The sequence below is a fragment of the Episyrphus balteatus genome, chromosome 4, assembly GCF_945859705.1.
Source record: "Episyrphus balteatus chromosome 4, idEpiBalt1.1, whole genome shotgun sequence".
Classification (NCBI taxonomy): Eukaryota; Metazoa; Arthropoda; class Insecta; order Diptera; family Syrphidae; genus Episyrphus; species Episyrphus balteatus.
Genome location: NC_079137.1, coordinates 12746316 through 12762056, shown reverse-complemented (window position 1 = coordinate 12762056; position 15741 = coordinate 12746316). Strand labels below are relative to the sequence as shown.

General features: G+C 30.1%; 1 protein-coding gene across 1 annotated transcript; it reads left to right on the top strand.

Annotated features, from left to right (window-relative positions):
• Positions 1-2456: 2456 nt before the first annotated feature.
• On the top strand, positions 2457-13963 carry LOC129918138 (ubiquitin-conjugating enzyme E2 Q2). The gene is made up of 8 exons (XM_055998507.1): positions 2457-3077; positions 8846-8962; positions 9025-9276; positions 9352-9426; positions 9491-9782; positions 9861-10009; positions 10068-10146; positions 13607-13963. The coding sequence occupies exons 1-8, from the start codon at positions 2916-2918 to the stop codon at positions 13636-13638; spliced, it is 1158 nt and encodes a 385-aa protein (XP_055854482.1). The 5' UTR covers positions 2457-2915; the 3' UTR covers positions 13639-13963.
• The last annotated feature ends 1778 nt before the right edge of the window (positions 13964-15741 follow it).

Sequence of the window (15741 nt, the reverse complement as noted above, 5' to 3'; positions counted from 1 at the left end):
TTCTTATCAGAAACTATACGTGTTTTTTTTAAACTCGGGATATTTGTAAAGAGGAATATTCCCTCATTCAAAATTAGGAACACAAATTATGGTGAAAATGTCCATCTGAAATTATTGGTATGGAAATGGGAACTAAATTTTCCATCAAAAACTATATTACTACATTATGGTGCAAATTTTATTTAAATACATATTGAAAAATACACGCCGGTTAGGCATAACCAAGAAAAATGTGGAAATTGAAAAAATATGCAGCTTTCTCTGAATGCAAAAACCACGAAGAAATGTGATTAGGGCTCCAGTAAGTGTAGTTGCCTAGCACGTGACGAATAAGATGTGATGTAAAGTCTGTTAATATATCGTGGACACAAAGCGAAAAGCACGAATCTGTAAAACTTTAGTTTTGAGAAAAACGGCTTCAAAGTTTTCAAAACTCATGCAAACTTATGGAAACTCGTGCAACGGACATTCATAGCTTAGGCTGGTAGGCAACAGATAAGGGGTTGGGGTTTACGTAGTCGATAGAGGGAACTATAACAAGTTTAATGACGCATTAAAGTAAAAATTATGGTACAAGTTCTATTTAAATATTAGAAAATAATATATCCTGATATAAATTCCCAAGACAAAAATGTGAAAATTGAAATTGTCGACTACGTAGGAACTAGGGTACTGAATGCGCCAATTTGTTTTGATATATTTGGTACATTAATAATCGTTTTTATAGACTTGTCTGCTTAGACACTGTTAAACTTTTTTCAAATTGTGGGAAATATGCTTTATATATAAAAATAAGTATAAAACTTCTTAGAAGTGTTAAAGGGGGGAAATCCCTCCGGACGACTGCTTTTTCAATAATTTTGTTTGAAAAACCGAAAGCATTTATTGAAATTTGGAAAAGTATATGATATTATTGACATTATGAAGTATTGATACAATTTTTTTTAAGTAAAAAAAAACAAAATGGCGGTTTTTCAGCTCTTTAAAGTTGACGCCTCGAGTTTGCGCCGTGCAATGCCCTGGTCCAGAAAATTATTTATAATCAAAAAAGTAATTTTTTTCCAATAAAATATATTTATACGCATTGCATGAACCTAAATTAACTAAAAACAAGTGTAAAATACAAATTAGAGACCAAAAAAACGAAAAAACACAATGTTTCTTTATAAACAAATTGTTAAAAAAAAATATTTATTGTAAAAATTTTGTTGAACTTTTAGGTTCATGCAGTGGCCAGTTAGTTAACGAGTAATTTGCACTTTATTTCAAGTCGAAAGCTTCATTATTTTTTGAGTTACGTTGCACGGCGCGGAAAAAAAACACGTTTCGAGAAAAATGCGTTTAAAGTTTTCGTTTTCGTACTATGTTAGGCTCGGAGCGCATGGATTTCGGGACTATTTAGGAACTTATGAGGCTTTATTTAAGGCTAAGACCACTGAAACTAGTTTCTTCGATTGATAAATGAATTTACTAGGGGGAAAAAAATAATGCAAACATAAAAAATTCCAGAGGGATTTCTTAAGAGGAAAACTTGCAAATTTACAGCCCTTTTCTGAGTGAGAAGAACCTCACAAGATGAGCTGAATTTAATTTTGTGAAGTTTTTGTATCACAAAAACTTTGGAATTTGTGATCTGCATCAGCAGTTATCGAAAATAACAATTTTTGAGAAAAGTAAGCTAGAGGAAAAAATTCTTAAAATTTTATCGAAATCGTTAGAAAAGTTTGGTGGATTTTATGTGGTAGACTTAGATATAGTACAACTTTTCAACTAGACTAAACAAAAAAGTGGATAGATTTAAAATAAAAATCCCATTCCACTGGTATTCAACCTTAACACTCCATTCGTATCGGAAATTTGCAACGATTCCCGAAAAAACAATCACAAATTCCGTTCGTAATGGAAAATTTCATACAAATTGTCTCTGCGATCGGATTTTGTGATTGTTTTTTTCGGCAATCGTAGAAAATTTCCAATAAGAATTAAATAAGGCCGTTTATCTGAACTGGAATTATCTCACAGCAATAATCGCGTACAGCAAAAGAAATATTCAATTCATGGCACTAGCCGCAATGCGACTACGCCACAAATCAGTGTTTCCACCTTAAACTTAACGAATCGTACAAAAAAGAAGAAATAAACTATCTCTGTCTTTTTTTTCGATTTTTTGTTTTTGCGGAAAGGTAGGAAGAAGGAACTCATATTTTTTCAACCAGTACAATTCCGCATACTTTCTCGCTCTCTCTCGATCGAAAGCCACGAAGGGTGAAAAGGACTATCATGTATAATACCAACAACGACTACATCCACCTCTTACCCTCCTCCATAAATTCAATACAACTATCTTACTTTTTATCATCAAAAAAGCACTTAAAAAATCTCTTAGTTGTCTCTTTTCTATTTTTGTTTCACACCAACCAGAAAAATTGTCCTCCTCTGTTCTGTCTGCCTTGTCGTGAACAGTTGCAATAGTGGTCGTTTTCATTCGTTTTGTCTCTTTGTTTCGTGTGAACTGAAAATTAATTGGTAGTGCTGGCAAAAGTGCTATTATGCAGTGGAAAAATGAAAAATTGATATTTAGCAAAAAAAAACAATAATTGATTGAAAAAGAATTTTAATAAAAATCCATCAAATAAAACTAAAGTTTTTTTTCAAATAGATTTATTATAAATCAATTTAATATCCTTTACCCTTCTCCCCACACCTAAATAGTGTTGTCAGTGTGAAAAACAAGTAAATAAAAAAAAAAAAAAATCAGCAAACCCAAAAAGAAATTTTTTTTTTTTGATATTCCTCCATCTGGAAAGGTCGGAAGCTCAGTCAGAAAAAAAAGCTAAAAAAGTATAAAAAAAAGGAGTACTTTTGAGTACACAAAGCAGCAGCAGTTTTTTTTTTGTTAGAAACTGTGTTGGAATATGGCGTGTTTGAATACTTTAAAATTAGAAATAAAAACTCTTGAAAAAATCTTCAACAGAAATCATGAACGTTTTCAGATTCTCAACTCGAGTGTGGATGAGTTGACTTGCCGTTTTATCGGTAAAAATGGAAAGCGTTATGATATTCATGCAAACATAACGGTGAGTCTCTTGTCCTGTCTTAACACACAGTCATTTTTTTCAGAGAGACTGCAAAATATTACTTTTTTTTATTACTTCCTTAGGACAAAAACAAGAATTTTTTTATTTTGGTCTTTTTATACGATTTTGGGTTTTTTGGGAAGTCGTCGATTGTGCATCACAAAAGTCACAAGCTTTGACGTCTTTTTTTTTTTTTAATTTTATTCCAATGAAAATGACGAAGGGTGATTATAATGAAGTAAGAAAGAAATCCATTAATTTCTTTTCTTTTGGCAGCGAGAAAAATAATATGCGACCTCCACCCTTTGTATTCTCTTTTTTCTTCCTCATAGAAGAGATAGTTGGTTGGTGCTGAGAGGAGAGGGGAAGAGTGTGTGTGTATATTATGCTAACTTGTTTATAAACATTTTTTTTTGTTGTTTTTTTGCATGAAATTTCTTCATCTTTTAAACAAATAATAACATGAAAAAAATTATATACTTGTAAGAAGATAACAAATACATTGATTTATTTTTATTTGTGATGGTTGTAAGGTATCTATAGAGTAAACAAATAAATTTCTTCATATTTTAAAAATTGTAATGCATAACAATGGTCCATAAATAAAAATAAATAATATAGAAATACTACCTACGCCTTTAAATTATTATCTCATTATCTGCCAATATACCTTGGATATCAATATAAAGGGTTCAATAACAATTGTCCAATCAATGAGTCACACTGGTAAGAAATACCACATTTGTGTGTAAAATGAAGATAGTTGAACAACAACAAGAAACAAAAGCCTAGTATTATGGTAGAACGGACAGTTTTAAAGAGTGTCAACACAATAAAGATAACACTTGTGTGCAATAAAATAATTTACTGAATTATTGTACTTTTCTTCAAATATTATTGACCTTGAACCCAAAGTCTAGTAATCAAATGCACATGAGACTTTATTTCAAAATTGACGTAATTGAAGTTCTTCTTTGCATTTAAGATCTTCATTGAAAACTGATGATGTGAACTCAAAAAATGAGTTTTTGGTTTAAATCAATAAAGATGCGAAGTCTGAAAGCCTTCTAATTCACAATTTTCTTGAAACCGTGTTTCAGTGTTATTGATTCACTGAGATCTGTATCTAATTTTTCTACTTGGCATGGCCAAATAGGTCTAATAGTTGCCAATTTTTTGCAAATTAGTTAAGAAATTTTGGAAGTTGGAGGTTAAATCCCCCAATAAATTGGTCTTTGTTGGGTCAGTAGAAACAATACAGGCTTTTTTCCCCTTACTTGTTATCTTTTTGTATCGTATATTGCGGTACATCATTGCATTTTTAGTACAAAAATGATTTTCTGAAGTTTTCTAAACTACAAAACTAACTATATATATTAGGGTGCGCCTTATTTTAAAACTTTTGAAATTACATTCAAAATGGTTCCATGTCATGAAAAAAAAATTGTCAAAAAAAATTTCCCAAATCCGATAAAATTTAGAGGTCGCTACCGGGCTTTGAAAATTGGCCTGGTCAGCCCAAATAACAAAAACTATTCTACTTTCAATCTTCACCTGAAAAATGAGTTTCTATTTAAAATTTCAAGTTCCCTGCAATTTTCTCCCTGAAAAATATCTGCCAAGCTCCCCCCCCCTAAGAAAAAATTTCCCCTTCCCCTCCAAAAAAATAATGCCATCGTTATAAATTTATTGCCATCCGAAATATACGCCTTTGGGAATTTGGTGATATTTGTTCAAAATTCTTTATATTCCTTCTAAAATTTCTAGAGACCTTTAATTTCATTTTGTTTTAGACGAGTACACATATTTTTGTATTTTGATTTAAAAAAAGATTTTAAATCAGTAAATGTAGCAAGGAGAAAACCCGAAATTTGGTTGATAGGTTAAATATCATTTTTACCATTATTCTAAGCAAAAGAATATTACCTTCTGGGAAACTTTGGCATTGTTCTTTCATAACAAACAAAAAATATTAAAGAAACTTGTTTTTTAATCTCAAAAATGTTATATTTGGGCAAATGGTTAGAAAAGACAAAAACTAAGAAAGAGAAGTCAAATGGTATATATGTAGGAAAAAATATTTTCCTTGAAAGCTTTAAAAATAAGAAAATATGATTGTTATTATCAAGTGCTTGCTTATATATTTTTTAAAATTGTTTTTCGTTTAAAAAATTGCGTTTTTATTGCTTCAAAACATTACAGCTAGAATCTAGCGAAAGCAACGGCCAACGGGAACCCCAAAAATACGAAAAATTCACAGTTCAGTTTTAAAGGGCTATCAATGAAAAAAGGATTCATTCCCGGTTAATTTAATACTGTGTCACTTTATTGTATCCTCGAACAACTCTGTACGAAAATAATAGAAGAAAACTTAATATTTCATGAATTAATTTTACCAGCAAGCCCAGCCACGTAGAAACAAAAAAATAAAAGGCTTTCCCTAATAAAAAGTAGTTTTGGCTAATTTTTTCAATTTCTCTAAAACGACAAAACATTTTTGCATCCAGTTTTCTCTTTTTGAATTAAAATTAATGAAAGTATTGAATATTTAAAATAAAATCAGTACTTAATTAGATACTATTTTGAGAAAAATTAGTTTGTAATTTTAGTTTGAAGGATTTTTTTCAAAATTTTGAGTTTGAAAATAAATTTTTCAAAAACTGTTCTTTGAAAGAGCTTTATTTAAAATCATGATAAAAGAAAAAGTTATTAGCTGTCCAAAAAGGTATAGGAAGTTATTGTAGATATAACCGTCGATTTTTAATAATTTTTTTATTCAATTTTTATAAATTTTTCAGACAATTTTTTTTTCATGACAGAACAAAATGGTGGGTTGGGACGGTCAAAATTAACAAAATTTTTTTTTACCCAATATAAGGCGCACCCTAATGTATATAGAAAATAAAACCAGTTAATTAACTGCCATATTTTTCTTTTGTGGGATCATTCCGTAACTAGATTATAGGAAAACGATATCGTTTTGACGATTGTGTTTATTTCCTTAACTTTTTTTTTGTGCTTTCCGTAACTGGATTATCATCATGTTAACGATTGGACTTGAACGATACAAGCTAAATTGAGTTAATTTGTAAACAAAGTTAAAAATTTTTGTAAGTTTTAGAGAAATTGTTTGCGGTAATTAACAAAAATAAAATGTTTTGCAATAAAAAAAGAATGAGTCGCACGAAGTTGCTGTTAGAATTTAATTTGCTAAAATTTAAAGACAAATGCAGTTTAATTTCATTTATTAAATGCATGGTTGGTATGCCATTTTATAGCAACTATTAATCAACACCTAAACGAAGATTAACAAAAAAATGTCCCGTTTTCGAAAATTTGAGTTTTCAAAAATAAAATTTCAATTTTTTTTAAATCCAAAAATTAAAATAATAAAATAAAAAAATTAATTAAAAAAGCGGTTCTATGATTTCGAAAAAAAAAATCATTAAAAGGTACCCCTTGTTCAAAAACTAACGTTTGAATTTTTTTAACAAAATCGTAGGGCCGTTTTTGAGAATATTGGAATATTCAGAAATCGGTATATGACAGGTACCGTTATTTTTGGTCCAACAAAATTAATTCAAAAAACCCCTCTGGAGAGTCACCAAAAAACGCTACATACCAAGTTTATACAGACAGTCTTGCGGACCCACTTTTTTTTGCAGTCTATCATCGTACTGTCATGTCGGATTTTTACTTTTTTTTTACGAATGCATAACTTGATATACAGGGTTTCGCGGAATAACATTAGAGGGTGATTCTTGGGTAATAGTAACTCTCTATCTGGAACGTTGATACCACTTAGCGATGATTTAAGAAACCGCTTATATTAATATGCCTTTATTCATGTTGATGTTAATTTATCCGTTAATTCTAATTAATACTTCGTTAAGATCTTGATTTTAAGAGAAATGATATTCTTTATAACTGCTTAAAAAAAATGTTAATATCTTTTTTGGTTGCTCAGATATTAATTTTATATACCTATTTTATATAATTTGTGACTTTGATGCCAATTTTCTTCGAAAAATGTGTGATAAACATGTTCCTTTAGTAATATTTATTCTTATGAAAAAAATCAATAATGAACAAAAAAGTCATTCACAAGTTTCCCAGAAAACATTTTATGATACTTGAAAAAACCCACTAGGTAAAATCTTAAAAAAACGTGTTTTTTTGCTTGAGTCATGAAAGGGTAAGAAATAAAAAATTTATTTTTGTAGTTTCAGATTAATTTTTATTTAAAATCTAGTTACTCTTCGATTTTTTATACATGATAATCCGTTTTTAAACTTTATTATCTGTTGTCTCCTTTTTAATGATGGTTCGAGAATACATACCTCACTCGTCTCCAAAAGCTAATACAGTACAGTTGGGAGATCTTGCAAATCATTAAATAGGGTCACTTCCTACCATCCAAAGATTACCGCAATCTTCATCAGCCAATTTTAAAATTCATGTCCCTAGAGAGCTGGAACGCTACCTTGTTCGTTGTATGAAGCACCTATATGAATCAAAAAAGTATCTTGGGTTCGATCTGGTGGGTTCGAGCCCAACTGTCAGCTCAGACGGTTTTTCTAAATCGCCAGCTTAACTGATGCCACCTGTGCGATAACATGAGACAATTTTTGAACAATGTCTCCCCCACTGTGCCACGTAGTTCAGTGTTGTATTTTCTTCTCTTCTTCTTTCTTTCTTTGTGTTTCTGTGTTGTATTAATATCTTGTGTTGTATCAGCCAAATGGATTAAGATTCCCAAGCTGCAGTGTTTCTAGTCCGTAGATTTATCTTCGGATAATTTTAAAATGTAATGTAATGTTAAAAGCATTAAAAATTAAAAATATAAGAAAGGTTAAAACAATTTTCTTAAAAATTTCGAATTGTCAACATTAAAAATTGTCTGCCGAGTTGGTTTTTTTTTTTAATTTTTCACACTTTGCGAAACTACCAAAGTGCGTTCTTTTATTCGCCGATGTTAAAAATTGTAGTTAACTTTCATCGTTCCTAAATGAGAAAAAAGTTACAAAATGTAACATTCTGACGTCATTCGTTCCTAAATGCAATGTTAAAGTCAAATAGTAACATTTTGTAACTTTTTCCAACAGCTTCTGAGCTTGAATTTCAATGTTAATGTATCAAACACAACTAAATGGGGAAAAGAGGGGAAGATGTGAGATATTAATCCGTATTTTTGTTACAATTTGCTTAGAATTCAATTCCTCTAAAGAGGTAGTACCTATTAAAAAAATAATTTGTTTGTGTTTTCTTTTTTAAGTCGTGAATAGGGGATGATGAGCTAATATATTTGAAACCTGGGTGTAGAACTAACAGGGTTAATATATTATATTTTTTAAATAAAAGCTCACAAGTACATAGTTGCATTCATTGCATGGTGACAAGTACCAAAATCTAGGGAGAACAAAGAAAGAGAGAGAGAGCTTTTAGAATATACGAATTTGTCTGAATGCAATTTTTCCAAAATTTTGGAAACAAATTTAAGGTTTAAGATCTTTAAACCAATTGATGGTGAATCATGTTACACTTCATTATTTCATCTATTAAATAGCAGTTTTGAAACTCTGCAAAAGATTCCTTTGAGATGACTTGATTAAAATCCGTATACATAATTTGCTCGAAAAAAGCTCGTTAAATCTCGTTAAACTTTTGAAATAGACTTTACGAAAGTTATTTGAGTTAAAAGATAAATCAAATATATTTATTATTGATTAAAATGTTAATGTTGAACCCTTTGGAATCTTAATATTTAGGAAACATACCCATCATCCCCTCCAGTTTGGTTTGCCGAAAGCGAAGAGACCAGTGTCACAAATGCTGTTCAAATTCTCAGCAACACAAATGGTCGTGATAACCACGTTATAAATCAGGTGAAAACCAACACCTTCCGCCTCATTAAATTTAAACTAATAAAATAATTTATATTCAAAAGGTTGGAATCCTACTAAGAGAATTATGCCGCCTACACAATGTCCCCCTACCACCAGATTTAGATAATCTAACAATACCATTTCAATTGCCACCGCCCAGTGTATCACCCTTACATCAAATGCAACAGCATCAAATCGATGACATTGATTCTGATCCAGACGAAATCGAAGACCCCGTAGGTGACAGCGAACAAGAAAGCGAAGGCGACGAAGATCTTCCACTTGAAATGGACGATGGCCGAAATATAAATAAGGTTTGAATTCAAGACATTCAAGACTACCTGTAAGTAACATCTTTATCTCGTTTAAAAAAAAAAAAAAAAAAACAGAAGGATGAAATGGAAGTAGAACACTTAGCCACACTAGAAAGACTGCGACAAAGTCAAAGACAAGACTACTTAAAGGCAAATCAAATCAAGCTTGTTATTTCTTTTTAAATTTCTAAATTGATTTCTTTTTCAAATGCAGGGATCAGTTTCTGGTTCTGTGCAAGCAACCGATCGTCTCATGAAAGAACTACGTGATATCTACCGTTCGGATTCCTTCAAGAGTAACATGTACTCAATAGAGTTAGTTAACGACTCAATATACGAATGGAATATCCGTTTGAAATCTGTTGATCCGGATAGTCCGTTACACAACGATTTAGTTATGCTTAAAGAAAAGGAGGGCAAAGACAGCATTCTGCTGAATATAATATTCAAAGAGACATACCCATTTGAGCCACCCTTTGTTCGTGTTGTGCATCCAATTATCTCAGGTAATTTTTTCATTTGTTCGATTTAGCTTTCAAGATCTCAATGTAAATACAAAAAATTATTTGTGTGTCTATTTTGAGGCGGTTATGTTCTGGTGGGTGGAGCAATTTGCATGGAGTTGCTTACAAAACAAGGCTGGAGCTCGGCGTACACGGTAGAGGCCGTCATAATGCAAATATCAGCGACTCTAGTCAAGGGAAAAGCCCGCATTCAATTTGGAGCGACAAAGGTAAGTATATGGATTTGATTTAATATATTTTAACCACGATTAATTTTTTTAATTGTAGGCTTTGTCACAGGGACAATACAGTCTAGCCCGTGCGCAGCAAAGTTTTAAGTCATTGGTACAAATACATGAGAAGAATGGTAATTTTTTTTTTTTTGTATTTTTTTGTGAAATATGTAGTGAAACAATGTATTTGCAAAATAATTTTTTTTTTACTCTGGGCAAATTTTGTTTGAGTGTGTGACTAACGACGATAGAAATTATACATTTTTATGAACTTCTAAGACCTACATGATTTTGCACCTTGCTGATAAGTTTAAATTTCGTTGGCTAAAAATTTGCTTAATACAGAATAGAGCGAATAGTATGCTTTTAAAGTTTTATTTAAATTAATTTTCTGGCAAAAAATATCACAATATACACAGAGAAAAAGTGCAACATAATTATTTATGTTAAACTTAACTATTCAACTTTATTCTGATGAAAACCCCCGTGAAAATGTGTTAGGGAAAAGCCTCCCATTCAGAAAGCTGCTATAAATTTTGTTCTCTTTTCGCTTTTTTCATGATAAATAATGAAAAGGGAACAAAATTAAAACGAAGAAAGAATGATATCCTGAAAATTTTACGATTGAGAGCCCTACTCCCGAACATAATTAATTAAGTTTTCTATCAAATTCTCAATTCTTTTGATCAAATTCTTAAGTTAGTTATGTGTATGAGTTCGACGCTTATGATTTATTACTTGAAATTTCCTTCTGAAAAATAAAACGTTTCAATAAAATAAGTTGGCTCAGATCCTCATTTCTTAGGTTTGTAAGTATTCTCAATAATCTACACAGGATTCCTTAAAAAAAATTGCTCTCTTTCACTTGTTTTTTTTTTTGTACGCTAGTAAATGAAAACTTGTTTTTCGCTTCCTAACTTTTTCTGACTGGGTATTCCCCGAATTCTCAGAACCTTGAAAACGTATCATATACCTCAAAGTTTAGTTCATAAAATATTATAAGGTACAAAAAAGCTTTGATGAAAAAAATTTGACTACGCCATGAAACTGTCTATAACTTTTAATTATCATTTACACCATGTCTGCGTTCTAACAACAAATTTTAAAGTTAAGTACTAAAATTGCGTATTTCTTTCCTTGGAACATGAAAAAATATCTGAGAGAAGAATCCACGGTTTAATTCAATTCATTTTTGTAAAAGTAACAGAGTGACCGGTGTAAGCTCTTGGTGACTGCAGTTTTTTTTTTTTTCGGCAAAAGTCTATATCGTTAAATTATAGTGCTCTCATTTCTATTGCATTTGCGTAATGGCAAAATCGAACTTTGCTCAACCACCGCAAGAGATATAAAAAGCATAATTTGTTTATGTATACATTCGTTGTTTGGCCTTCATCCTATATGAAAACTACAATTTGTTTTCGAGTGTGAAATCTTTGATATCCTCGTTTCGCCATTTTGAATTAGGGATGAGAAAATGTCTTTTGCAAAATAAATCTTTTTATAAAAAAAAAAGTATTGCAAACATTTGTAGAGCAGACAAGTATACAATTTTTTCAGATGTACATAAATATTTTTCTAAGTCTATGTTTCAATAAAAAAAAATTACTTTTTATACCACTTAATTATTTGTTATCAGTAGTAGACCAGTGGTGCGTTCTTTTTCTAACAATAGTTAACTATTGTTAACTATCGTTAACTTTGATCGTTCCTAAGCTACAAAATAGTTACGATTTGTAACTATTTGACAGATGAACATCGTTCCTAAACACGTTTTGAAGTGTTAAATAGTTACAAATCGTAACTATTTCCAACTCACCTCCATGATATGAGTTGAACATTCATGAGATTTTTGATGTGTCAAAGTGGATGTTTTGTTTACAAAACGAACACAACGATTTTTTTCTTTTGAAATAAGCGGAAAAAATGAAAATAAAAAGAGATTTTTGTAATTTTATGGTGCGAGAGAATTTATTTTGATTAAAAAAACATGATTTCTTGTAACAATTATACAAATGAAAGTATTCTCAAAACATTTTTTTTAATGGTTTGACAATAAAGTTTAACAGTAACAATAAATCGTTCCTAAATGATTTGAAAAAACCCAACAATTTCCAACAATGACACATCAACAATATTTTTTGACATAACAACCATAGTTGAACTTATAAATTGAATAGTTGACTATTGTTAGAAAAAGAACGCAGCTCATAAAGAACATAACAAAATGCATTTGCGATGGATCTTTAAACATGACAAAGGCCCTAAGCATACCACTATATTCAAACACCTACTACAATTTCGAAAATTCAAAACGTCTCAATCCAAATTAAATTTAAACTGTGAAAAGCTTATTCATCGAACACAGAACCAGAATGCCCCCTTCGCTGGGCCTGTTTTTTGTTTATTTGTGAATTATTAAACATTTTGTGGGAAAAGGAATAAACAAATTGTGTGAATAATATAAAAAGCATAATATAAAATTGAGCAAAATTTCGACCTCGTCCGCCTTTTTAAGATGTTTCTGGTAAAATTCCAAGCGAATTAGAAAAACTGTGAGGTTTAATCTGCTTGTAAGGAAACAAATTAAAATCCTATAAAATTATGCGCATTGACTGTCTGCTTATGCATATTCGGGAAGACAAATTAGTTTTCGAAACGCTTGAAGTGGCTTGTATGGAAGCAGCTACAGTAAAAATAATTCCCTCTGCCCGAATATGAAGATTTCGGTGTTAAGGTTTATTGTAAAATTACATTTATGGTGATGGCGCACAATTCATTTACAGCTTATATTATCCCAATTGTTAATTTTTTAAAATCATAAATAATAGTCTGTACACAAAAATAAAATTGAAATTTATGAGGCACTGCTGAAAAAAAAATTGCATTGATTTGCTTACTAACCTTGTAAAATTGTTTGGAATCAGAAGAGCTTGAGAAATTATTTTATGTAGATAACGTGCATGATTACAGAAGTTTAAAAAAACTTAAGCAAGATATACAGTGGTGGAAAAATAATTAGAAACACACATTTTCTTTTAAAAATATATGTATGTTCTTAATATAAATAAAAAATATTAGAAATATTTTTTAACGGAGACATTTGAAGAGCTCGATATTTTATTAAGGATCTCCTTTTTATTGCACCTCCTTTTTTCAAATATAAGGGGTTGGTCTGTGAGCAATTGTTAAGGACGTTTTATTTTTTTTTTCGGAACAAGTGGCATTTTTCGAGGACTGCAACCACATAAACCAACTAATAGAAATCAGTTGGTGATAGTCCTTTTTATTAATACCTACGTTTTATTGTACCTACGTTTAATTAATTCACCAAGTTTTGCAAATGTAAATGCTAAAAATCAAAAACAGTATAATTCTTACAAGGATTGTATCATCACTCATGTTTGCTAAAAATTTGTTAAATATTTTTTATTTATAGTAAGAAAAAAATAACATTTTGTAAACAAAGGAGAACGTTTCTAATTATTTTGACCACTGTATGTAATAAAACATGGAATATTTTTCAGAATTTCAGCTATTTTAAATCTTTAAAATTCATAATAAGTAATTTTTGTTCTCTTTTCTTTTAATTCACAGGATGGTTTACTCCCCCTAAAGAAGATGGTTAAAACATGTTGCCAGCATAATAATATATATACAATATAAATTACTTTTATTTTCATATCCATTTCCGTTGCGCTTTTCGTTTGCCGTTAATTTTTATCTCGAAAACAAATGTATATCTTATCTCGTTTTTCTGTTAAAATATGTCTACTCAAGAGAAAAAAAAAAACATTCAACGACGCATCTATTGAAGTAAAAAAAAAAAAAATTAGAAAAAAACAACTTTAAAAATATGAATATTACCTATAAAAAATATATTATAAACAATAAAACTAAACATTTAGGTTTATTATTCAATTAAAATTAAAAAAAAAAAAAAAAAAACATAAAGCTAACGAAGTATTTAAAATAAATAAGGAAACCTCAAAGAGACAATTTATTTTTAATGTTCTTGACAAAATTTATTATTGCATTGCATATACTTAAAGGGAAGCATATTTTTGGTTCTTAAGAAAGTTGTACACCCAAACTTTAAAAAAATAATCATGCACAGTTTGTTTTTAATAATTGATCATTTATTAAATTACCAAACGAAATAATATCAATTTTGTTTTTAGAAATAGTTGGATATTAACTTTTGACTTTAACGAACGGACTCTAAAATGTAAGTATTGTATTGGAATAAAAAGAATTAGCATTGGATGTACGAAGTAAAAAATGTCTGTGTATATTAATTTTTGGAGTGAAAGAAAGAACGACACTCATTAAATTCTTGGATTTATAAAGAATATAGTCTAGGTTTTTGCATTTTTTTCTTAACCCCTTACCGCATGATTTTTTTTTTTTTTTGTGAAAAAAATATATATGGTAGATTTTGTTAAATAAAAAAACACGTGTTTCAGGAATTTTCAATTTTTTGAGTAAAAGTCGGAAAATTTTGGTTTTTCCGGTTTGGATCATATTTGGCACATTGAGCAGAAAACGAACAAAAAAAAATTTAAATTAAATTAATTATACGTAAAAACTACGCACTGGAACTGTATGAGTCTCAATAAAATAGATTAAAAGGCCTTTTAATCTATTTTAAATTAAATTTATAACATTCCGCATGAAAACGTAAAAAAAAACGGGTGTAGATAATAAGAAAAAACATGAATTTGTTCCCTTGTTGCACGATGGCTCACATATGGACCAACAGGAGGGGAACATTTCTGCACGGTGGCTCATATATGATCCAATCACTTAGTGCCACTTTCAAATGTCTAAAACTTGATAAATGTAAAAAAATATATATTAGCAATTATAATCATATTATATCCTTTATTGGCATATTTTTTTAAAAGTTCTTACTCATTGTTTTATATTTTTTATTCAATTTTCAATTTTTCAAATATGCTCCGTTCTGCCTATCACCAGTTCGGCCACTTTACCGGATAACTATGCTCGCCCAAATCATTACAGATGGCGTTTTATAATGTTATTTAGAGGCCTTATATTACTTAATTTGAAAAGTTTAAACAAAACTAGACTTTTTTTTTAACTTTAAAGTATTAAGGCTTTTTATGGTTTGGCTCATATATGAGCCACTGTGCGGTAAGGGGTTAAATTCGGAGTTAGATATCTGAGGACCAAAGCCTCGAAATGAGTTTTGGTTTTCAGATATGAGTTAACAGTAACCAGGCCTATGCATTTAGGTAATAAAAATTAAATATCTTTTCTTTCGGATTTTCGAGAAAAAATCAAGGCCTAAAAAAATAAATTTTCAAAAATTTCCTCCGAATCATCCAAGTGGGACATCAAAAGAAAGGTCTCTTTAAGCTCTATTCATAGCTCAAAACCAAAAGTTTCATGAAGGTTGGGTTGCTTAAATATTTGCAATCGAAATATATTTTTTTTCCTACATTCGGAATAAGATATTTTCGGATCAAAGCATCGAAACAAGTTTTGGTTTACAGATATGAGTTCACAGTAACCAGGCCTATGCATTTGGGTAATAAAAATAAAATTTTTTTTCTTTCGGATGTTCGAGAAAAAATCAAGGTTAACCCCTAGCCCAAAAATAAATAATTTTTCAAAAATTTCCTCCAAATCGATCGAGTGAGACATCAAAAGAAAGGTCTCTTTAAACTCTATTCATAGCTCAAAAACAAAAATTTCATGGAGGTCTG